General features: G+C 40.3%; 1 protein-coding gene across 4 annotated transcripts in view; it reads right to left on the reverse strand.

The window, feature by feature from the left end:
- Positions 1–25,830, reverse strand: part of PARD3B (par-3 family cell polarity regulator beta) — a 474,018-nt gene that overhangs the window by 98,692 nt on the left and 349,496 nt on the right. For 3 of the 4 annotated variants that reach the window (XM_064161234.1, XM_064161224.1, XM_064161216.1), the window contains one exon: positions 11,349–11,459. In XM_064161234.1, coding sequence (XP_064017304.1) covers positions 11,349–11,459 — 111 coding nt within the window. Of the gene's footprint in view, positions 1–8,666; positions 9,395–9,504; positions 9,559–11,348; positions 11,460–25,830 lie in introns of those variants that run through there. The other variant, XM_064161243.1, reaches the window with a different exon arrangement.

A 25,830-nucleotide genomic window follows, 5' to 3' on the forward strand; every position in this document is an offset into this window, starting at 1 on the left:
TCTGATTTAGTATCTTAATACTTCAACTGTGATTTTACATAACATTTCTGCTTTTGTCTTCATTTACCTAATTCATACATATATTGAGCAATGGGTTGTCTAGAGGAAAGCAGCCTATTTCTGCAGGAGGTCACTTAGATTTCCATGGAGTTTAATGTTTTAATTCCTTTCTAGCTGCTAGCAAAATATATTTTGGTAACTAAAATCTTGTATTTTCATTCATTTACATAATAGTGGACTGAATACATTGTGCCTTCAGATATTCATAAGCCATAATCACTGATGGGAATGGGTGCATTTCAGTTGAATATCTGAGGAGATAATTTTAGTACGGCCCTTCTAATACTTTATTTCAAATTTCATAATCCTTTTTAAGACTGCCATGGTCTATAATGGCATTAGCAATCTTATTCAAACCTGCATCTTCTAACGGGAGAAGACATTTCTATTTTTTTTCAAGCATCATCTAGGAAAGCTCCAGAGGCAAGCAAGTCTCATGGCTAAGAAAAAAAAATAAGAATGAAAAAAAAAAATCTACCTCTTGCCAGTAAATTGAGAACATCTGATATGGACTCATCAAGACTCAAACAATATCTAATTTAGTATTATCTTTCAGGGTATTCTACTGGAAGCGTATTTGTCAAAAACATCTTTGCCATAAGCTATGCAAGTGTTTCTTAATTCCAGCTCATTCTATTGTGCTGGATTTGAACATCTTCTCCCCCATAATTAGTATCTGTAATTGTAAACAAGAACAGAAACAGTCTCAGAAAAAAGAAAAAAAAAAGAAAACAAAGAAGAACCAAGCAACAAATTCAAGGGAGTATGAGGCTGTAACTCAGACTAAATAAGTTAGATCTTTTAAGAGTATCAACTGGCACAATGATAAAAAACACCAGGGCTAAGCAAAGTGTTTAGTGTTCTCTATAAATACCCCTGTCTGAAATGAGCAAATAATGGTGAAATAACCAAAGAAGATGCCCATTGAGGGCTGTAAGTAAAGAAATGGAAGAAAGAGCGAGCTACACTGACCTTAAAATTTAAGATTATGATAAACTAGAGATGAAACATAGCCCTTTCATACCACAAAATGAGGACTGCAAGCTTTGGATAGACAAGACTGAGTTCTCAGTGCTCTACCATTTATTTCAGAGTTGACACAGAAAGATTACCAACTTATACAGGATCCCTCCCTCTAAAGAAAACCCTGGCTCTAATGAGGTCAGTGTATTTTCCACCACTCCATGAACGTCAACAGGAACAAGATTTTATCTTTGCTGTTAAATCTGAGGCAGTTTTTCTGTCTCTCTTTTGTCCACATTTGTTGGACACTGAGCAAAATGCAGTAGATTTCAGAAAGCCAACTACCAGAAAACTGTTCTATATAACGTATGCTATTATGTTACGTAAATTTCTTTACTCATAATTACCCTGAGTCACTTTTTGAAATAATAATATCAGAAAAAATTAGGTTGGATGGAACCTTTTGAAGGTCACCCTACTCAAAATCCTGCTAAAAGCAAGGCTGACTGAACAGATCGAGTTGCTCAGTCTCCTGTCAACAGGATGTTCCTTGTTTTGTGACAATGTGGCTTGGATCGTGGAGTCATTCCAGGTTTGTCAAAATTACTTTGGTATTCTGATGCCTTTAAGAACTCCAAGCTCCTCCTGCAAAAAAGGCCTTGAGTCTGCAGGGGCATTGGAGGCTTAGTTCTCAACACTGATTTAAAAGAATTCTCAGACTGCTCCAAATCTGTACTTTTCCATCAAAAAGATATGTAAAGTGCTGTGCATATCATGCCAGAGTCCCTTTTGCTAGCATTAGCTTATTCTGGAAGAAATAATAATGAAAACTGAACCAGAATAACAGAATATTTCCAGAAAGCAAGATTTAACTTTGCTTATATTGTAGTCTTTGGGAATTTAATGCCAGGAATGGAAACAGTACCAGCTGCAGTCAGAACCACAGATTCACTTCTCCAACGAAGCCATCAAGCAGATTATTTGAGAGAATTTAATCAGATAAACAGTGAGCTAGTAAAAAGTAGCTGCAGTATACCTCCAGAAAAAAACATGGGAAGACAGGGACATCAGACTATGACCTTTTCCACTGCCACTGACTACCTCAGCTCTAGAAAGTTCTGCAGTAGTTATCAGTCAAAAACACTGAGGACTTTAATACTGTCTTCAGAAAAATAGCAGAAAGACAGTCATGGCTGTGGAAAGGCACAACATTAGACACCTCATGAAATCCAACATCCACAACCATAAGCAGTAATGTAGCTCAGAACAGAACCAGAGAGACTAACACCCACTGAGTCTTCAGGACCACTTCATTCAGTGAGTGAGTATTGTTGGAACGTCTCCTGCTTTGATAGTTGCAGGTCCACTTAGCTAGTGAGACCTCACCGAGTTTGCATAGCCATCTCTGCAAAACTACAACTTCATTTGACTGAAATCCTAGCAGTGGAAGGGACAAGCCTAGATTTGTGTGATACAATATTCCATGCACATTTCTTTATTCTACACATATGACATTGAACCTGGAATTGTCTGAGCAAAATCTCTCTGAGGTTCAAGGATTGGAGCAGTCTCAATATGTTAGTTTGGGATTTATAGGTGGTTCCTAATTAACACTCCTGGATTAAAAAACAAAACTCAGCTTTGACTGAATAGACAATAGAGATCTTTACGACTTTCTGGTCTTTGGGTTTAAGAACAGTATGGAGAATTACACATGCAAATCTCTTTCCCACCTGACTGTCTCTAGCCATGGGTTGTATTCTCATTTTTATCCCATGTAAGAGAATCTGAGAACTGGAATTCTGTGCTGTGGCACTACTTTTAAGTGCGTGTCTAAGATTTATGACAGACTGTCATATATGACATATGGAAGGGTAAAGAATTAAATGACATATGAAAGGGCAAAGAATGAAATGCAGCTTCCATGTCATTCCTATGCCCTTATTGATTTTGGGGTAGGCAAGAGCTGCCCTATTACATCAAAGGCCAGGTCCATTAGTCTCCTACTGTCCTGGTTTCAGCCAGGATAGAGTTAATTTTCTTGTTTAGTACTGTGTTTCAGATTTAGTGTGAGAATAATGTTGACAACACACTGATGGTTTAATTGTTGCTAAGCAGCACTTATCCAAAGTTAAGGATTTTTCGTTTTCCCAAGCTCTGCCAGCAAGCAGGTGCACAAGAAGCTCAGGGTGTGTGCAGCCAGGACAACTGACCTGAAGCAGCCAAAGGGATGGTTCCCTACCATAGAGAGCCATTCTCAGTGTATAAACTGGCAGGAGTTGGGAGCACTGTTTGGGCAATGGTCAGTGGGTGGTGAGCAAGTGCGTTGTGCATCACTTGTCTTCTCTTTTTCTCCTTGTTATATTTTTGTTACATTTCTCTTAATTGCTATCATTATAACAGCTACTATTATTGTTACTTTAAAAACAATTTTCCTTTTTTTAGTTGTTGGATTGTTCTTACCTCAACTCATGAATTTTACTGCTGGGTTGTTTGGGGGTTGGTTTTTTTGTGTTTGTTTGTTTGTTTGTTTCCACTTCCCCTCCCTACCCTACTGGGAGGGAGAGGAGTGAGTGAGCAGTTGCATAGTGCTTAGTTGCCAGCTGTGGTTAAACTATGACATCTGAAAACAGTGTTTCCCAGGCTGGCTGGTACACTGACCAGTTTCACTTTATTACTTCGGCTGGTAAGTTCCTAATAGCAATATTTTAATTTTACAATGTAATTTTAAAATACACCAAGTAGTAATTCTCCAATATATACAGAAAAAGAACTGCATATTGGCCCATTTACACAAGAAAGAGCCAGGCCATTATTCCCTGAGCTGTTCTGAACTTTTATGTGGGCAGCTGGCACAGCTTGTGAAAACTGGTCTCCAGTGGAGAGTGAAACCAGCACCTCAGTGAAAGGCAAACCAAGTATACAAGGAGAATTTGGGTGCTTAAATTTAAAGGGCATGACTATGACACCTGGAAAGTACTATATCCATCACTTTCCATGTGCTTTTTGGTTATTCTCAGTTCTTCCTGTTCTTGAGCTGGGACAATCCGGGATCAATTCTCAACCTAGTATTCTCTTCAAAAACATGCTCCAGCAGGTGGATCTGCCACATAAAGCAGCTCAAAAATTGCTATTTGGTTCTATGTGCCACGTGACAACCTGTGAGGTTTATTACATGTTCTGGTATGCAGAGCAGCAGTAGATCTAAAATGAGAATTATTCAGAATCAATGGGGTGGGATTAATCTGTCCTCCTGTCCAGTGCAAGCGCTGCCACAGTAATAAACAGAAATCTGATAACTTCATACTGTCAGCACAAAATGAAACTATGACCTTGACCTGTGCAACATCATCCAGTAATTTTTTCATAACTTCAACATACCATACTACACAGCAAAGATCTAATAAGAATCTAAAAGTAATTAACTGGAATTTTTGAAAACTGAAGCCTTAATCAAATATGTATTCTTATCAGGGTTGCAAGCCAGCAATAAATTGGGACATTAAAAAAAACTGGGATCCAATCCAATCCGTGATCTGATCAGGGTTCAATGGTTATAATAAATTTGGAGTATTAAAACTGGGATCACATCCAACACTTTGTCTAAACCACAGGACCTAGATGTGCTATAAAGTCAGGAATACTCAAGGAACAGATATACCATATTGGGTTAACCCTTAATAAATAATGAGCCACAAACTCAGGAATCCCAAAAAACATGTGGTTTAGCACAGAGCTTAATGGTGAGAAGAGCAATTAACAACATTTTATCAGAGATCAATATGAACTATAAACAGCCATAATAATGCTTTTACACTTGGCAAGTGTGTAACAGGCACAAAAGCCATACAAGGTCAGCAACGATGTGTGTGTGCATGAGCATGCTCTAAGACATACTACACATTCTAGAAGTGTCCAAGTTTCAACTTTTGGTTCAAAACAGTTTGGCTTTTCTGCCATTCTGCTGTGTACGAAACTTACTCTTGTTTTTGTTTTGATTTCTGGCAACATACTGGTGTGGTTTAGACCCGGCTGGCAGCTGAGCTCCACACAGCCACTCACACATATCCCTCAACGCTGCAATAGGATGGTTAAAAAAAATGCAAAGCCCTGCAGGAGTTCAATAGAATAATACAAAGAAACAAGAAACAACAATAATAATTGTAATACTAATAGAGTAATATATAAAGTGAGTGATATAAAATGTGACAATCTCACACAACACTGCTGTGTGTCAAATCCCACTGCGCCTGCTCGGTCCTGCCCTCCCCTTATATCACAGTATCACCAAGGTTGGAAGAGACCTCATCGATCAAGTCCAACCCTTTACCACAGAGCTCAAGGCTAGACCATGGCACCAAGTGCCACGTCCAATCCTGCCTTGAACAGCCCCAGGGACGGCGAATCCACCACCTTCCCGGGCAGCCCATTCCAGTGTCCAATGACTCTCTCAGTGAAGAACTTTCTCCTCACCTCAAGCCTAAATTTCCCCCAGTGTAGCTTGAGGCTGTGTCCTCTCATTCTGGTGCTGGCCTCCTGAGAGAAGAGAGAAACCTCCTCCTGGCTACAACCTCCCCTCAGGTAGTTGTAGACAGCAATAAGATCTCCCCTGAGCCTCCTCTTCTATACTGGGCATGACATCAGTATGGTATCAAACAGCCCCCTAGCTGGTTCAGTTGGCTATCCTGGATGTGGTCCCTCCCATATTTTTGTGAAAAGAAAAACATCCCCAACCCAGCCAAACCCAGGACACATTTAAACTGTTTGCAATTAAACATAATAGAGCAAATGCTGGCAAAAATGGTATGGAATTTCATTCACAAACATTCTCTCATATATAAGTGGTTTCCAAATGTTTTCATTTCTGTAAGATCTGTTGCCTTCATACAAGGATCTTGCAGCTGCAAAATTAAACCTGTTTGCCAAATATCAAAAACATATGTATTGTTTGGATTTTTTTTTTTAACTATGGGAACAGCAAAAAGGTTCAGAGATGATAAGACAAGAGAGAAACACTCTTCAGTTGCTGGAATGTTTCCTAAAAGTAAAGGAAATTCTGTGTTTAATAAATAAAAAAATAAAGCATTCAATGTAACCCAAATTTGAGATTCACTGTAACTTAAGCATTCCATTCAGACATTTGAAAAGCATAGTCCAGATGTTCCTCCAGCTTGTCTAACACTCTACTAAAAAAGATAATACTAATAAAATAAAAAGTTTTCAATTAATTTGGATGAGGGCTGCCAAACTAAGACTGTTTTACTAAAGCAGCAAACTATGCTTGCTACCAAAAAGTGCAGAGTTTCTGTTATTTATGTAAAATACCTTTTTATTCACCAACCCAACACACTACTTTTTAAAAGCCACCCCTAGGTGAAATTCTACCTAATGTCAACTCTGCTGAAAAAGAGACTTTGGTCCCAGCAGAAATATTCCAGTAAAATAACCCTTAAAAAAAAAAGTTTTAACTGATAGTCACTTTATTTCCATTTGAAAGGCAAACAAATAGTTATGTGTATAACTCAAGTGCCTAATATGTTTATATAGTTTGTTTTACAATGATCTTCAATGATAGGAAATTAAAAGGCTGCTCAAAATGAGTGGGAAATAGAAGGAGGAAGGAAGAGAAATCTTGTTTTGAGGGAAAGAGAGAATCTCTTCCAATATTTAATAATACAGAGAACATCTTGTTAAAATGATAAATTCTGAGTATTTCACACAGAACACACTAAAAATACAGACTTGAGTCAGCTTGATCAAAATAAAACTACAGACATTGCAATCACTTTTTCCTTTTAAGGGCAGATTCTAGACCTTTGGAGCACATGCTTTATTACAGCCAAACTCTTTGAAGCATGAACAAAATGATGAGTTTATTTAAAACAGGGCCTCAGTCCAATGAACCACTTGACTCGTGTTGGGAAGGATAAACCACCATCTCAGAGAACTGTACTATCCATTAAGTCAGTCCTCCTGAACTATCTTTATCATGAACTTTTGACTTTCTCCAGTCAAGTTTAATGACATTGCATCACTATGGCACAAGGAAAGCTAATGGAGGTAGAGGAAGGAGAAGAAAATGGTGAAATTTAAAGGAGGTGCTGAATTCTTATTCAGTTGGGCACAGATAAGGCTATTACTAAAGAAGGAATGCCTAACATCCTAAACTCCTGTAAACCCCTTGAAGCTTGCAAAAGTAATAGTCATATGACAAAGTACTGGCTTTGAAAAGAAAGAAGGCCTGGGGCTGAGGTCTGGAACAAATTCCTAGCTGGACAAGAACTTTTTAGGAACCTGGGCAAACAGCTGCACTGCCTGCATGTCAGATTCCCACCCACAGGAATCCAGTCAGATTTTCTTTCTTCTATCTCAGCTAGAAGTGCTTGGGGTCAGGCCCAAGCTTCCCTAACAGCAATGAGCACGATGAGACCTTGATCATGGTGAAGACTGCTAGGGGAGTAAAAGCAAGGAGTAAAAAAAAAAAACAAAACAGTGCCAGCATTAGCATTTCGGCTGCTTCAGAGAACTGCAGCTCCAAGGCGGCACAGAGAGTTGTACTGAAAACTGAGAACAGGACAATGTGGAATAGAAATAGAAATGACTAGGCTAGGGAAAGACTAAATTTATTTTCACTTCCTAAGATTCAAAACTTAAACTTGGCAGTCCATAAGAGGAGTTGAGAGGCAAATCTATCCTGAGGACCAACGTGCAAGCAAGTCCAATCCTTTTGGGAAGCATCTGCACTACAGAGTGAGTGCTGTATACTCTGTCTGCATACGCCTACTAGCTCTAACACATTCTGGATGTGCCAGACTTGTTGCACATGCACTGTACAACTGCTTCTCTGTTCAAGCAAGAAATCAGCCTTTTCTGAACATGACGGTCTTATGCTCATGCAACACATCTACATAAGATCTGATGTTTATTGTCAGAGCTAGAGTCACTGATTTTGCACAGCACAGTCAATCTGTAATTGTGCAGTGAACACATCTGACATTTCTGCATGTCTGTAAATCTCGTCAGAATTTCTTAAAGAAGGCTGCATCCTTTGCAGAAAGTCTACCCCTGGAATTTTGTGAAATGTTGGACCTATCCAAAGCAAATTAAAAACTGCAAAATTCTGAGAGACAGCCTACTCCTGTAAACTGGAAATGCACTTCTTACTGAAAAAACATTCATCAGCTGAGATCTTGAAACAGCATTCTGTCTTTGGAGAGCTGCCAAGCATATATTGCATGCAAACTCAACATTCAAAACCATGCGAGGCCCACAGCTGCTAAGAAGCTGAAATTCACTTGATCATTAATCCTGTCACAGCCAGCCCAAAAAACAACTACTCTGACCTCTTCCACTAGCATGCAAAATGGACAGCTTGGCCTCTGAAAAAAAACTGTCAGTTGAAAAATCATAGTATCAGTTAGCACCACAAATCCTGAAATATTCAGGCAGTCAGCATTTAAGAAACTGAAGTTTAAGCAAAAAACCCTGACTTTAAGACTGCAGTAATTGGATTGAGGATCTGAGCAAGAATTACTTACACAGCTAATCTTGGAAAGGTAAAATTCAAGTTCATTTTAGACAGGTTAAGTGTTAGAAAAGCAATTTGTATTTTCTTCAAGCTGTTAAATACAGGATTTGTTCACAGGTATTGGGGAAAAACAGGCTACACTTCTATGAACAATTATGTAGTCTGCTCTGATATAACATCCATAGCAATTTTTAACATATACTCATTTCACTCTCAGCAAGAACAGGTTTGAAACTATGCCCATGCTCTGGTAAGGTTCAGTGAAGCTTGGTTTTATTAATATGAGACCAAGTATGCAGGATTGCAGCTAGTGAAGTCATAGAAGAAGATCTATGGTGTGCATGTGCCACAAGGTTTTCTTTGCCAATATGTGCATTAAAATCTTGGACTTGAATTACATTATAGAATTACTAAATCTTGGGATGGAGCTATAAAACTTGTCTTTACTGTCTTACTCAGCATCATCACCAGGTGAACAGTTAAAAACAAAGCAAAAGGACTGAATTACTTCCAAGTCAGGTAATGTTTCCTTGCACTGATTTTAATGAATTTCCTAAACAGTTCTTAGTCACACATGCAAAGTAGCTTCCTTATATGATTTGCCCCAAGGGAAGATAAAGTCTCTTCTGCTTTATGGTAACTCAAAAAAGCTTCAATTGTCAATCTGTACATAGGCAAACACGTAGAGCCACACTCTTAGTTCACTTAGAAAGCTGAAGCAAATAGCTTGTTTTTCACAGCACGTGTTGCATTGTTTTGAGGATAGCGCAGGGAAAATCTCTTTGCTCTTATTTTATTTTTTATTTTTAAATTTTAATTATCCAAACATGTAAGATGTATTACCTAGCCAAAAAAAAAAAAAAAAAAAGTGTGATATTTTTATTCTGTGCATTATAGGAGAAGAATCAAGTGAGTTAAAAATATCATCTTGGTTCATCCACTTCTCAACACACCTGCTGTTCTCCATTTCAGTTGCAAGCTCTTCCAGGTCAAAACTGAAATCATTACTAGAGAAACCAGAATGATGAAGACATTAAGCTGACAGTTTTTAATGCAGCCATACCAAGTTACTGTCAATCAGTGACTGTATTATTTTTATTTTTTTAATAGCATACAGTGCTAAAGAAATTTTAAGAACAATTATCTTGTGTCCAATTGGAATGTCAGACCTCTAGACAGAAAGGTTCATTCCTTGCAGCCTGCCAACATTTTAGCAAATGACACTGTCCCTTTAACAGATGGGATACATGCTTCTTAGCTTGCCAGGATCCTAATAAAAGACACTGGCTTCTTTAAAACGAAGGACACATACCTCTCAAATTGCCAGTGTCCAAACTGGGAGTCAGCAGTTTAAAATAAAGACACTCATCATCTGGCAAAATCAAGGACACGGCACAGAAAATTTAAAACAAATAGTGCGAAGTTTCTCCTGACACTACTTAGATGAACCAAATATGTAACCACTGGCTAAGCACGTCCAGTAGCAGCATTGGAGCACCCGGGTAACTTACGAGCTTTTGAAACAGTAAATATTAGCAGAAGATTCCAAGGATTTGGATTTGAGATTTCCCCATCAAATCCATTAGCTACCACTAATAACACTGACCATGCACTGCATGACTCAAATGAAAGCAAGTTTTCTTCTCCCTGGGCACTGACCAGCACCACAAAGGTAAAAAGACTCAGTCTGTCCAAAAGGAACCACATCTGCTTCTATTCCATCTCCCAAGAGATGGATGCTCCAGTGAAGTGTAAAGATTTCTGAAAGCTTTCCCCATGGCCTGACAACACATATTACTTGGAAAATTATACAGCTAATGCAGACACTTCTTGAGAGCCAGGAGGCACGGCCTCTAACTTTTCCTTAGCAGCCATCAGAGAGAAACAAAAACCTTCCTCAGCATATCAGCTCTGGATAAGTTAGAGAAAAGGAGAGAGGAGTTCACTGAGGCTTGTCAGCACTTGCAAACTCTCCCTGGTTCCTGAAGAGTAGATATGACAGAAAGAATAAAACTACTTTTTTATTGGTTTGGGTTTTTTTTGGTGTCTGTAAAAATGAAGAAATTGCTAAGACTGGGCAAGGAGTATTTTAGGAATAAGACAGAGAGCTAGGCTTATTCACATCAGCAGTTTCTTTCATTTCACTTTCAGAGCCTTACCTCAGAAACACAACATCCCACAGAGGCACACACTCAGGCCCTTGCCTGGCTCATCTCACCCATCCTACTACTTGCAGATCTCAGCCTCTTCAGACTAATTTTAATCATTCAAACCTGCTTTCTTCCTACTGTCTCGGCATACTCAGCATTTGAGTATGTATTTCTACAAAACGTGGCTAAGCAGCAAACATTGTGCAGAAAAGAACACAACTAAGTACAAAAACTACATTTGATGGCTGAGGTCAAAGTGGTCTGAAGTGCTGGAAATCACAGCAGAGGCTGCAAGAAGAGAAGGTAAGAGGTTCTTGACTTAAGAAAATAATTTACTAAGTCTTGAGAGTTGGCAGGAGTGAAACAGGTTTTGGAGGAACTGACCTTCACCAGCAGAGCAGAGGTTGGGATCTGAATAGCAGCTACCACAGTGAAGTACACAGAAACTGCAGGAGACAGACAAGCTCCTGTCATACAGCAACTCGGACGCGGCCAGGAAACCAGTTTAAAGCTCTGTGTTGCCTGGACCTGACTGCTAGCAGGCATGGTTTGGAACACCTCCATCCAGACTATCTGTCCCTTCAAGCATTCCCTTGTGTTGAAGTTTTTCATCCGATGAACAAGATGTTGCAACTATTTTTACTCACCTTTCACGTTCATCTTTCATTTTCTCTAGCTCCTCTTCTTTAAGCATGCCTTGCGTCAGATTCCCCTTCTGATCTGTTTTCCCACTTTTATCTTCTTTTTTCTTTCCAAATCTGTTTAAGATATCAAGAAAAGAGTCAGGAGGAAATGATTAGTAGAAGCAAGAGCACTACTTATCTATCATAAACCACAAAAATTCCAGGCAACCAAAACACTGTGAATTTTTATCTTAGTTACTCATAAATTTCCCACACTGCCAAATAACTCAAATGGGACATATATAATGGGAAGGATGGGTCACAAATTGATTTGGGCCCTATTGCTTGAAACAAAGTTCTGAAAGTACCAAACCAGACAGTTCATGAGAGCTCTCTTTTAAAAGTACTTCTGGGTTTTTCTTTCTGCCTAGCAATACACTATTCATGTAATATCAATGATGTGGAAGTCCTCCAGAACCCTCAGTCAAGTTCGAGGGTCCTACTGTTCTATACACTGTACAAACATTCCTAATGTAAGTCTGCTTTATGCAGTCTGTAAAAGTTGACTGAACTGGGGAGCTGTATTTCATTTCTGATGGAACTAGACAGAGTACTGGGTTCAAGTACATCAAATCTGCTGAGGAATTATGAGTCAAAAAGTATAAAAACCCCTCCTCTTCCTCAGTTTGAAATGTTTAGTTCCACAAGTAAGTGATTGATCTGTGCCTTCTCAAACAAACTAATGTGTCCTTTTATGCATGATAATAGTGTACAAAAACCCCAACCAATCCTCAAAAAAAAAAGCCCCAACCACTTAATGACTTCTTTATTAAATAAACCATATTGCAAACCAGTTATTTCTGTGAAAGTCTGCAGCACTGCCTGAGTGATCTTTCTTTCACACTCTTTTTCATACCAGCCCAGACTGCCCCAACTGGAATAGCAGAACTACTGTGCATGTCCTTCAGCTGGAAATCACTGAGTTTAGGTTTCTCCTCTAATGAATGCAGAAATGTTGCAAATACTCTGTCAGCCACCTAAGTTAATGATAATATTTTTGGTAACTTTTAATCAATCAGTAATTCTGAGTTTGCAGCCTAAAGAAGTTCTTAGAGACTCTGCAGGAAGTCTTCCAGGCAATAAGAACTTGGTTAGAAAGGGAATGACGGGTGTGAGGGACAGACAGATAGCATGTGATGTAAAGGAGTTAATGAGAAGCAGGGCAAATACTACAGGTAATTACATGAGATGCTTTGCCATGGCCCTGCCATGGACTCTGCTGGTGAATAGATTCTCTCTTCCTTCCAGAGTTGTTTCCCATGGCACCCTGCCAAGGAGGTCCCTGAAGAGGTTGAAATCTGCTGTTCTGAAGTCCAGAGCAGTGAGTTTGCTATGCAACCTCCTTGATGCCTCGAGGGTCTTAAACTCTACCATTTCATGGGTCATTGTAGGCTGAAGGGTACTTCAGCTTCACTTCACTCACCAGCCCCTCCTTGTTGGTGAGGACAGGGTCCAGCATAGCACCTTTTCTTGTGGGCTCCTCTATCACTTGGAGGAGGAAGTTATCATCAATGTATTCCAGGAACCTCTTAGATTGCTGGTGCTCTGCTGCGTTGTCCTTCCAACAGATGTCAGGGTGGCTGAAGTCCCCCATGAGGACCAGGGCCTGTGATTGTGAAGCTTCTCCAATTTGTGTTAGTGTAGAGGCATTTCAGTAGTGCCTTTATTGGAGCTGACTTTGTTGACTGATTTTCCCTTACCCTGATCCTTGTTTAACAAACAAACCAACCAAACCCCAAATTCCCTGGCGGCGCTGCCGGCGGACAGGCGTGAGGGAGCCGCTGCCGGCGGGCAGGCGTGAGGGCGCCGCTGCCGGCGGGCAGGCGTGAGGGCGCCGCTGCCGGCGGGCAGGCGTGAGGGAGCCGCTGCCGGCTGCCGGCGGGAAGGCGTGAGGGCGCCGCTGCCGGCGGGCAGGCGTGAGGGAGGCGCCGCGGCCCCGCACGGCGCTCCGCTGCTGGCCCGCCCACCTTTGTATCTCGCGCGTAACCGCGGCAGCGCCCAGGCGCCTCAGTCCCTGCGCGCAGGCGCGGGAGGAGCCGCCCCTGCCGCCCCTCCTCCCCTTCTCCCGGTGCCTCCGCGTCGGGAAGCCGCCAGTTTGCCTGGGAGCAATACAGTCAAACGCCGGGGCTGGTCCCGGTCCCGCAGCCTCTCCAGAAGCATCTCAGTGCATGGCTTTCTCTTTGCCTCTCTTATACGTGTCTTACATTGTTTGGGAGCTCCTGTCATTCAAATATACGCACACCAGGTCTACAAACAAATTTCGATTCCTTTTTTTTTTAATGGTCCCTATTCATTTCGATGCTTCCAGAAAGACAGCAGGGTAGTTTTCCTTTCCTGGAGTATAGAGCAGCACACTCATTACACCACTACCTTCTCCATTCTAGCAGTCCCAAGAGATGCTGCAATCACAAACTTTGTCAGAGGCAGCAAAGGCAGCAGTTGTACATACAGAGTGAGAAGATACAAAGCGACAAGGGGCTCATAGTTACCAGGCGACTCAGGTGAAAAAGCAAAAGTAGACGAAACTTTGCATACATTGCTCTCCACAGAGATGTCAGGCAGCCAAACAGTAAATTACCTGGGGACGAGCACCAGCAGGCTGCACCTGAAACACCTCTGCTTTCCAGCACACATGCTAGAAGGTCTGATGGCAGTTTACTCAAAGGAAACTGTATTGGCACTTGCATCTTGGTCATAATCCAACTCTGGTACTTTCTTTATATTCAGTCTGCCTGCTTTTCTGCCACAGTTTCAATTATGGGTTTGTGGAGTCTCATATTCAACTGTAGTATGTATTGATTCTGAAAACATTATCACAATATCATCAGGGTTGGAAGAGACCTCACAGATCATCAAGTCCAACCCTTTAGCACAGAGCTCAAGGCTAGACCATGGCACCAAGTGCCACGTCCAATCCTGCCTTGAACAGCTCCAGGGACGGCGACTCCACCACCTCCCCAGGCAGCCCATTCCAGTGTCCAATGACTCTCTCAGTGAAGAACTTTCTCCTCACCTCCAGCCTAAATCTCCCCTGGTGCAGCCTGAGGCTGTGTCCTCTCGTTCTGGTGCTGGCCACCTGAGGGAAGAAAGCAACCTCCCCCTGGCCACAACCACCCCTCAGGTAGTTGTAGACAGCAATAAGGTCACCCCTGAGCCTCCTCTTCTCCAGGCTAAACAATCCCAGCTCCCTCAGCCTCTCCTCGTAGGGCTGTGCTCAAGGCCTCTCACCAGCCTCGTTGCCCTTCTCTGGACACGCTCAAGCATCTCAATGTCCCTCCTAAACTGGGGGGTCCAGAACTGAACACAGTACTCAAGGTGTGATCTAACCAGTGCAGAGTACAGGGGCAGAATGACCTCCCTGCTCCTGCTGACCACACCATTCCTGATGCAGGCCAGGATGCCATTGGTTCTCTTGGCCACCTGGGCACACTGGTGGCTCATGTTCAGGCGGGTATCAATCAGCACCCCCAGATCCCTCTCTGTTTGGCTGCTCTCCAGCCACTCCGACCCCAGCCTGTATCTCTGCATGGGGTTGTGTATTTTGTACTGCTGCAGGGAGTTGATGTTGGATATGTTTCATACTCAAGAGAAATGTTTAAAAAAAAAGGGAAATAAATAAAATCTTTAACATATGTCCCTTTCAAGTCTAGGTATTATTTCCTGTTTACTGGGGAAATACACGTTAAATGAAATAAAATGACAACTTTGATTGCAATAGCTGCCAACATGACAACTCTCAGCAAAAATATTGCTGTAGAGCTGCTCTTACCATAAAACTTGCAAGTTCCAATGTAATTATAAATTGGGAACAGTGAGTTGTTCTTGATGAAAACAACTTTTGGGTTTTTCTGCTGTTTTTGGCTTCAGATAGGATTTGTGCAGGCATACAATTCTTACCTGTTACACTAAGCATAGAGCTCGAGGCTAGGAAAACGTTCAGATTTTTTGCCTCTCTTGCACATTGCTATACCATAAAAATCCATTCTGTTATTACTGTAATATGCTTGTCAACACAACAAAAATCTTGCCGACATTAAAAAAGAAAGACAGCAAAAAAATAACACTAACTTTTCTTAGCACTATTAAGAAAAGCAATACAGAACACACCACATCACCAAAAAAACACACCAAAACCCTGCAGTATCACCTCTGTCTGAATTTATATACCCTGTCCTAAAATTTATGGTCTTTATGCTTACTGATGTGTTCTAATTACCACAGGGTTCCGATAGTAATGATGATTCTCTGCTGCTTACAGGACAGAAAAGAAAAGAAGTAAGAAGACTTGTTGCCCAACTGTCCATGATCACATCCTCATTGACATCGATGTGAGGCCTTGGACAATATCTGTTGTCAAAACTATACTGTGGAATTAATCAAATCCATACAAAAAATATCTGTGAAAACAGAATGGCTATAGAATTTGAAGCTTCTATTTCTCCAGATAACAAATAATTGGACTGTGGTTAAACTTCTACTAATACTATTGTCAGAAAAATCAAAACATTAATTAAATAAATGGACAGCACAGAAACGTTTAAAAGAGTTGCTTTGCTATACCTTGCACAGCAAAATTCTCTTCAACTTAATATCTGATGGAGTTGTTACTCTAAAAACCTTATGTAGCAAATGGAGAAACATAACTAGAAGACCTGAAAACAAATGTATCAGCTGTTCCCCCTCATTCTATATCCATCCATAATGAATTTATGTCAAATGAAGCCACTTGTAATCATAATGACAGTAAGGAAATAAATCCATATCTTCCCAGGCTGAGTGGCTGTCCCAGTTCTCTGATTAACCATTGTAAATGCCTGGGAAGCCACTCTTAAAGAAGCTGAAGCCCCAATAATCTCACTATACTTTTCAGTTGAGAAAATTAATATTCCAGCTACTTACAACACAGTACTCCTGTAAACAAAAGCATAAAAGGATTTTCTTTATGTGATCTCATCTCTGAGTGCTCCATTCTTGCTGGAAAAGCTCATACACAACAGTTGAAAGCACGCTGTGCAAGAGTGAAAAACTATTCTATTTGTATCAATTTCAGAGTGCCCTGCAAATAACGGTATTTTTTTTTCCTTTTAGAAGCATTAAATGAATGAAGTCTCTAAATATCAAAAGTGTATCAACTTCTTGCAGTACTTATTACCATTCTATAGCATTAAAGAGTATGTAAGCATCTTTTTAAGGCTTTCAAAGGACAAAAATGAAAAGAAACCTCCTATAGACCTGCTCTGATATACTTGGGATAAAAGTGAGATGCAAGACCTAAAGCTGTGGTCATGGCAACCCTTCGTTTCTGTGTGGAGCCATGAGTCTCCAGATCTCAAACGCGCTGATATTTGCTTCAAGGATTAAAAAGCAGGCAGGTCTATAAAGTCCCAGACTTCTAAGCAGAAGAAACATCTGGTGGGTGGAACCCCAAGCAGGTTGCTTACTAAATTCAGCAATTTGGATTTCTTAGTGAATTCAGTTGCCCTAGAACAGTAGGTGTCACTGCAGCTAGCAGGGCACGTAATCGAATCCCAAGCATCTGCAGGGTAACAATTCAGGGGGCTCTGCAACACAGTCGAGCAAGATAGAAAGCCTAAAGATGTCACGAAATCCTGACAACTCTAGAAATTATCTGTAAAGAACCAGAGTGATTTCTAAAGTACATATAACAAAAGCTCTGACTCCTAGTAATTTCACAGCAAATGGGGGAAAATGCAGAGATTATTAAAGCAGCTCACTTATGAAAGGCTAGAAATAACCCTTAAAATTAAATTTAAATGTGAGTAGGAATGAATGAGTGAGGAAGAAAGATAAAGATACTAATAAGGTATGATTTTCAGGTCCGCATAGGGACTATAAAAAGCTTATTAACTGCCACTACTGCCGTGTGTTTTAGGTTATTTTATCACTCAGCTTTACAGCAGAAGAAATACTCTAGGAGCGGTGCTGTGCTTTGATTAATCACTTTCACACATACACTTTTACAGAGTATTAAACATTGCTGTAAAGATCCTTAATGACTCAGACTTTGTGGTGATTACAGGCCAGGCTCATTTTCCATTTATGTTAATGGCAATATTAATGAAATACATCTTTTACATTTTCGGTGGCTCTCTTAATACCTAAAAGGTTTGTTATTAAATGTTTACTTACTGGGTAAAAGTATGCCATTGAGTATTAGACCTGTGGGACCAAGAACTTTGCAACAGCTGAAAAAACTACATTAAGAAGGGAATATGTTTTGGTAGAATGTTTCAATGTTTTGAGAATGAAGCACACATGGCACATGTGGATGGGCACCACTGCTCCAGTCTTCACCAATATTCAAGATGGTAAAGGTGCCTCATGACACAAGTTAAACTTCTGCTAAAAGGGCAGCTCTGCATGGGGCCCTGTGAGCTGAGAGGGGTGACTGTCTCTTTTCCTTGCCTCACTGCCAGCCCTCTGCTCCAAGTGAGTGGATGCCATTCCTTCTGTGGAGGATTCAGCCCCAACGACATCAAAGTGTTGCAGTGTCCAAGGCCTATTGCAGCAAGACCTTCTCATGTCAAAGCTTTGCTGAGGAGCAGGTTTTGACCCTGCTTTGGTGGGGTAAGAAAAAAACCCTAGTAAGATGATGTACACAGGAGAGGGCCACTTTGGCTGGTCTTGCTCCCTTCTCCTGAGTGAGTAGATTCCATCTCCGGGGAAAGGATGAGGAAGGGGTAAAACTGGAACACCACCACTGGGCTGGGCAGTGCCATATACACAAGTACTGTCTGGTAAGTTGGAAACAGATTTGGAAAGGAAAAAGAAATTTTTAACAATCCATTTTTAATTAGATTTGGTGAGGTGTTCCTGAAGGAATGAGTTACATGGCCAGCCTGGTGCCTCCCTGCTCTCTCACCTGCTGGGGCTCACTCCCAGGGCAGCACCAAGTGAGAGGCGGGCAGCAAGAACAGGGCATCTTAAGCAATCAAACATAGTTGCAGGCAAAGGGAAAAATGACCTAAAATCTGATGTATTATATCAATAGAGGCACATGATAATTTGTTAAAATGTCCTGTGCTGCAATTATTATCTGTATTTCATGTATGCAACTAAGGTTCACATGTGTGAGTATCCACATATTCAGTCATGTTCAAATTATTTTTGGTGATAATCCATATTATTCTAACCCTGTGATCAGAGTTAAACTGGTTATGGTCAGCATAAAGAAAGGTAGTTGTGTAGAAAATGGAAATATATAAAGAAAATCACACTATTAGCAGTGATGTATGTTGCTCCTCTTGCATCAACTTTAAATGAACAAGCTTTAAAGTTACTGTTATCAGGTTGCTGGAGCTAAAATGACTGAACTGGGAGTAAAACTTATCTTTTTAGCAACTCTGATTAAACACAACCTCTCCTTATCCGTTTATTTCTTTGATGCCCAAATTAGCATCTTTTCTGCAGCATGCTGAATTAATTAGTACAGTGACAAAGAATTAGTCCAGATAAGATCAAAGCTGAAAACATATTTATCTGGAATTTGAAATTAAGAGCAAAGAGTATTAACCCTCAGCACTTCAAGAAGCTTTCCACATGGTATACTTGGTAAGCCTTCTAGGAGATCAAAATAAATCAACAGTGCAATTTTTTTCCATACTGAGGTTTTGCTAAAAGGAAAATAAATTTGCTGTGAAGCCTTCTACCGTGGGGAACTGCATTAATACATACCCTGTACATGCTACTTATCATGTAACTTGTAGGCATCAGTAGAACAAAGCAAACAAAGCTGAGAAAAGACAGTTAATCAGATTTGTACTAATGCTTAGATCATCACATTGTTCACAGACTTAAAGGCTAATGAAAGAATTCCCAGTATCAAATCTGAGAAACCCCTTGCTGTGACACCTCACAGGTAAATAATCTGTAACCTTCAATGAAGAGGGTCATACGCAGAAACAAAATGCCACACAGAAGCCCTAACTATGCAATAAAGTTTACTCCTAAAGTACCAACCATGTGAACAGCCATAAAAGAAAATTGGCTGGTATCACTGTCTTGGATGTTATCAGTGTTTCAGTATCAGATAAAAGATTGGAAGCTGTTTCCATGTGAAATGCAAGAGGTTACTTCTCTACCAAGAAACTGCAGAACATAGGCAATCTAAATAATCACTCCAAAATCTTTTCACTCATCATCTTCTCTATGTCTTCGAGCCCCATACTCTTATTTTTTTAAAACTTAGAACCTGCCCTTAATTTTGATAGAAGTGAGTTACTGTAATTCATTCTGGTACCGAGGTATTAAGAAATCCTTACCAGAGGGGCAGTTCTGTCCATCTGCATCATATATCAAAGGTTACTTCTGCAGCATATGAAGTAAGTAAAGAAAAAAATCAAGGACTGTGATGGCTCTACCATTAAGACTTGGGCCACCTGAGTTAGAACTGGTTGCTGCAAAGTCCATCCACTGAACCAATGGAATAACTCTCAGCAGCTGCTGTGTAAGTATAGAAGGCAGCTAAGAAAAGTCATCCTTCATATTTCAGGGAATTATTTGTAGAAGACATGCTGAGGTAGTCTGAGTTTTGGAGACAGCAGTTATGAAAAGAGGTCACCACTATTATTATCTGATCAGGAAAATCATGATGTTGAACAGCAGCTATGCATCTGTTCCCACAAAATGATGCTTCAGTCATTTGCTGGTCTTGTACTCACCAGTGCGAGAATTCTACATTTCACATAACATTTATCAATAGAGGAAAAAAAATTGTAATAGAGCACAGCTGTGATTTACAGCTTGATCAGAAGGAAAAAATTGATTTATAGTCTGTCTGATGCAACAAGCCCTGCCTGCTTGTCCACCAGACTGTGGAATTACCCTCCACGCAAGTAACGAATTATTCTCATATATTCTTATTTTCCCTACTTTCATACATCATCAGCCATTTTCTCTTCTTAGTTCCACCCTGCAGGCAAGTAATTTCTTCTGATGTCAGTACTACATGTGCCCTAGACAAATGCACAGATAAAAAGCTATGCCTACTGTGTATGAAATCTGTAAATGCCAACCTGTCAGCTGTAGGGGAACATGATAATCACCCATGTCTTGAGCATGTACTGCCACACTCAAATCAAAGGAAAGTGACTAGAGTATTAAGCCCTTGACTTTGTTTTCCTAGTTCCCCTTTCATAGTCATCCATTTTCTCATCTCTCCACAAAGAGAGAAGTATGCAATTATTCTAGTTACTGATTTTTTTTGTCAGGAATTTGTTCTTCTCTGTCATCTGGGAAGAAAATGTTGCCAGATGCCCCTCCAGAACCACTTGCTGACTTTATGATTTTCTCATGATTTGGTATGTAAATACTGCAGTCAAGTGAGAGCCAGCACGCCTCAGTGTCCCACCACCACCTCCAGCCCTCTGCAAGTAACTGGGACTGGTAGGTGGAACAGGGAAATGAACAACTGACAGGAGCTAAAAGATAGCATTTTGCGTGTCAGACTTGACAAGCACTGGCTGATGAGTTTTTCCTTTTCTATTTCACACTTTTTCCTAATCTGTTGTGTGTCTCTTTCCTCTATCACTAGCCACACATCCCAGAATTCACTGAAGTATCAACTCCATATGTGTGTATAGTCTATGTATTATATTATGCATTTCTATACAGGGAAGAACTTCTCATTTGTCATTTCAGGTACTGAGTGCCTATGTGAGAACCTCCACTCGCACGATGAAACTTTCTGCACAGTCCTCTTGGCTATGGAAAAACAACCTGCAACTGTGACATTATTAGAACTGCAGATACAAAACTCCTGAGGCAAATGAAATACACAACATTTGCAAAACAAAACTGAAATCCTGCTACATCTGCACTCAGAGCCATGATACTTCGACATGTCAGACTTACTAATCATCTCACCACTGCAGTGCTCACCTTCTCAAGCAAACTACGTGCCTTCCTCCCTTTACAGCCACAGTGGAGATTTTTGGGGGCTTATCTGACTTTCATGAAGTGAAACTGCTCATTGCAGGTTACAGTATCTCCAGGAAAAAAAATATGACACTTGAAAAATAGCAGGAATACAGATGACTCTCCTATGTTTTGACTGAGACAACATCCCAGCCTTCATGAAAGCTTCATTCTCTCTGGGAACACAGTGACTCTCTAATGATCAATTAAGTTGAGTATATATCATCATAGCCATTATACAAATGCAGAAACTGAGCTAAGAAGGGTAAAATGGCTTGCCTTGCTTAAAATTATCACTGGATAGCTGCTTGTCTCATTTTTCAACTGGTTTGCTATGATGCCTTTCCCCCTTGACTATTTCTCCCCATCTCTTTTAAGTTCTCTCCTCATTAATTTCCTTCTTGTCTCCTAACACACTCACTCCCCACTGCTGTGCAGCACACTCCTTTCCTATGCTCTACTGCTGCACTGTTATAGAAATACATCTTCCTGGTGATCTGTGCTGGAAAGTGCATGAAAGGAGTGTGTCTCAGGAACCATCACTTTTGCCTCTGAGACACTGCAAAGCAATAGGTAGTAAGAGACATGCAGAGATCTTTGCAGTAGCTGAGCTACCAAAAACTGTCTCCAGTCTTTCTCAGCAGGATGCATTAGCCTGTATTGGAGCTCTGCACTACTCAGAGTGCTTGAGAAACTCTGAAGTAAGAGATGGCACACACTGAAGAGACTCTTTCCAGGGGAGACTTGTAAGATGGAGAGAGATGATTCTGGAATAGGAAAAGGATGTTGTAAAGTCAAAGAAAATCCTAAGAGAACATGTTTTTAGGTTCCACAATAAAATTCTAAGGTTAAAGCATCACAGATTTCACTCCTGTGCCTCTACTAAGGCTACTTTAAAAAAAGCATTAACAATCAAAACAGTGCCAAAGTATAAGTGGAGCTACATATACTGTATTTTGAAACATGTGTTTCAGCATAATAAATAATAGATGGGTTTGCATTTTTAAACTGTCAAAATTAGTCCTTCTGATAAATAATACCATCCCTCTCTGGCCTTGGCTATTGTACATTACTAATTAGACTTAGTAGTTTGTGGTTAATATCCTTCCCTACAGATTTATTATGAGCTTATATATTCTTTTCCGTAGAACTGTGCTAATGGTAAGGTCTGCTGGAGGCCAACTGCATGAAGCCACTGGGAGGAGAAATCTGTTTGCCTGTCAAAACAGTGGCTATCAATTAGAACTGTTAAATGTGATTCCTTTAAGTGTCTTGGATGGTAGCAGAGATTTCCAGTGATGGATTAAAGGGCTCAACCACTTTCATATTGTAGTAAAGGAACCTTTCAGGCAAACAACTGTCCACTTGAAACAAACTTACCATTATTTTTGAGCAAGTTTAGAAGAATCAGTCTGACCTGACAAAAATCCCTCTGCTATTTTCCCAGAAATCCCATCTCTAGCATTTTATGTGGCATACTGACAAAACTGACACTGGGTAGTTTTCCTAGGAAAACTTGGCTTAGGACAGCTACAGCAACAGGAGAAAAAAACAGTGACGTTGCTGAAAGACATGCTGCATCAACAAAGAACCAGTGAGACAATGCAGTTCCACTGTTCACTGACTCGGGATGCAGCCCTGGCACCCTGATAGCCATTCCTCCTTTTATACAAGCACCCAAATCTTATTAGCATCAGTAAGAGTTGTATGGACATACTGATGGGAATATGTTCCCCTGTACTTTGCAGGAAATTAACACCACTCACTTGGGGATTGAAGAAGGCAGTGTCTGTCACTCTCGGGCAGTCTCTCTGCCAGTTAATTAAGCAAAAACCTCTGCCACAAATCTCAAGAGGAAGCTCTTCCCTGCTCTGGAACAGCAAAACTGACACAAAGCAAAATGTCACGAGTAGGAGCAGGGAAGCAGTGATGCTTAGGAAAGATGAACCTCAGACTACTTTTGCCAAGATCTTTTGCCACTAGGTTTGTGTGGACTTTGAAAATAGTTATTAGAAATAAAACTGATTAGTTATGGTTGTGTTTAAGCTTTAAAACCTATTTAAGAAAGTATTTTCAGCTCTCATATATTGTGGCTTTTGGTTCCTGGTTATTTTTATCAGAGGTAATCCTAGACAGTATAAAAAGAATTTAGCAAGACCACTAACTCTCCAGCCTTCACTGCTAATTTCATGCCAAGGAAATGACTAACCAATACAGGAAAAAGGAAAGGACTCTGCCATACTCACAAAATATGACTCTGGGATCTGGGGTTCAGGATGGGGAAGGTTTCTTCTGGTTGCTACACAACAGCCTCTTTTCCCAGGCTGGGAAACTAGACTTTTCTCAGTGACACTTTATAAATAAAAAATAAATATCAGAACTAAGTGACTGAAATAGTCAATTACACAAACTACACAGCTCTGTCATATCTGCTCTCAATAGTATTGCTCATGAACTACGTGCCAGAAACTTTCTTTATAAGGCTTCAGAGAAGACCTGGCAATCATTTCTGTTTCTTGAATCTTAAAAGCAGTAATTCTGGAGCAATCAGAAGGAGAAATACATTTTACTGGATAAGGTCAGAGAAAATTGCTAGAATAGTACTTAAAATCATGAAGTACTTTCATTTTGCTGGCTATTTCAGCCACATAGCTTGAAGTTGCACGAACAACATAAACACCCTAGATTCCCCAAACTTTTTCCTCCTTGTGTATTTCTTGCCTTTTACACAGTGACTCCCTACCACATACATTTATATACTATTATTAGAAGAATTATTTGTTATCAGTGTTTCTAGTGCCAGTCTGCTAATTTTTGTGAGGAAAAAAATCTCTCTACTTTCTTATTAAGATACAGTAATGCTTTGTACACCAGAGACTTTGACATCTTTTCTCACTGCACCCCACCCAAGCTCCATATCCTGAAAAATCATAGAATCATAGAATCAACCAGGATGGAAGAGACCTCCAACATCATCCAGTCCAACCTAGCACCCTATCCAGTCAACTAGACCATGGCACTAAGTGCCTCATCCAGTCTTTTCCTGAACACCTCCCAGGACGGAGACTCCACCACCTCTCTGGGCAGCCCATTCCAATGGTCATATTCACTCATTCAGCTCTTTGTAATACTAAACTCCTGGCACTAATTTTATCTAGTGACCAAAATGAGCACAGATATCCAAGAAATTCTGCATGTTACCATCTCAGCATAAAAAAAAGAGTTATTCTTAAAACCAGCTTAATTATGAGGATGATAGAACACATGTTAAATGCAAAGCCCATAGCAATGTAGAGGGCTGAAGAACACAGAAGAGGTTTGTCATTCTTTTCATTAAAACTGCTGCCATAGGAGCTTCCAGGAGAAAACAGCATCACTGCATGAATAAAAACCAAATGGTATTGATAAAACACTACTCCAGGGTGTGCAGTCACTCAGTGATCTTGATGTTTATTTCCAAACTGTGCCTGATTCAGCCATAATTTCTTTTGAATGTATTAGTCATTAGCCACTCTATGTCAAATAATTCATAAGGAAAAACTGGCTTGCAGGTTTCTCACGAACTCAACACAATCAGCACTCACTGCTGGTTAGCCCTATCACTTAGGCTGTTAGTGACCTTTTTTTTTTAAGCCAATCTTTATCATATCCTATGATGTTCCAGAAATAAAGCAAACTTTTAGACTCATTCTCTCACAAATCACATCCCTTCCTGAGAACCTGGTGTATACCTCCTCTTCTGAATCTTATATCTAACTTCAAATCATGACCCCAAAATAGCAACACATATTCACAAGTGAAAGAATCATTGAGTCCTACTTAAATTCCTTTTGTTATTATTACCACCCTTCCCATTAGCCCCTGTGCCAGCAAAAAGCTCTGTTCTTTGAGCTTTCTTTTCAGATCCAAACCATCACCTGTTGTTAAAATTGTCTCACCTAAACCTTTGTCATATCTAAGCTATGTCACTGCAATGCATCCTCATCCTTGCACAGCATCTGTAGAAGTTAGATTGCATAAAGCTGAGTTCATTTGCTCAACCTTACTCTTGAATGTGCCCTTCAGGCTGCTGGCCTGAAAGATGGCTGTCCACTGGAATGCCTTTCACTTGATACCTGTTCATCATGCTGAGATTAGCTGGGATCTTCCACTCTGAGACTGACTGGAACATTTTCCTACTTGACAAGGAACATCTGTGAAATCTGCTGAAGTTGGAGAGCTGTCCAGAATTCAGTGATGTTCAGAAAGCAGTATTTTCTTCAAAGTCTTATTTGTATTTTTATGCATGTGGTAGAAGACAGAGGAGGGAAGAAGAGGGAGCCAAAGCAGATTGATATTACAGTCAGGAAGCATATGATAACGACTATGAAGTGGTTCAAAGCTGTATAAAATGTTATAAAATTAACTACATAAGAAGGTAAGTGCTTTGAAACAGCACTAATTTTAAAAGCACAAGCTGTCCCCTTCTTTCCTGGAAAGTCATCAAACACTGTGACAGAAAACAAGGGTG

This window comes from Pogoniulus pusillus, chromosome 2 (assembly GCF_015220805.1).
Source record: "Pogoniulus pusillus isolate bPogPus1 chromosome 2, bPogPus1.pri, whole genome shotgun sequence".
Classification (NCBI taxonomy): Eukaryota; Metazoa; Chordata; class Aves; order Piciformes; family Lybiidae; genus Pogoniulus; species Pogoniulus pusillus.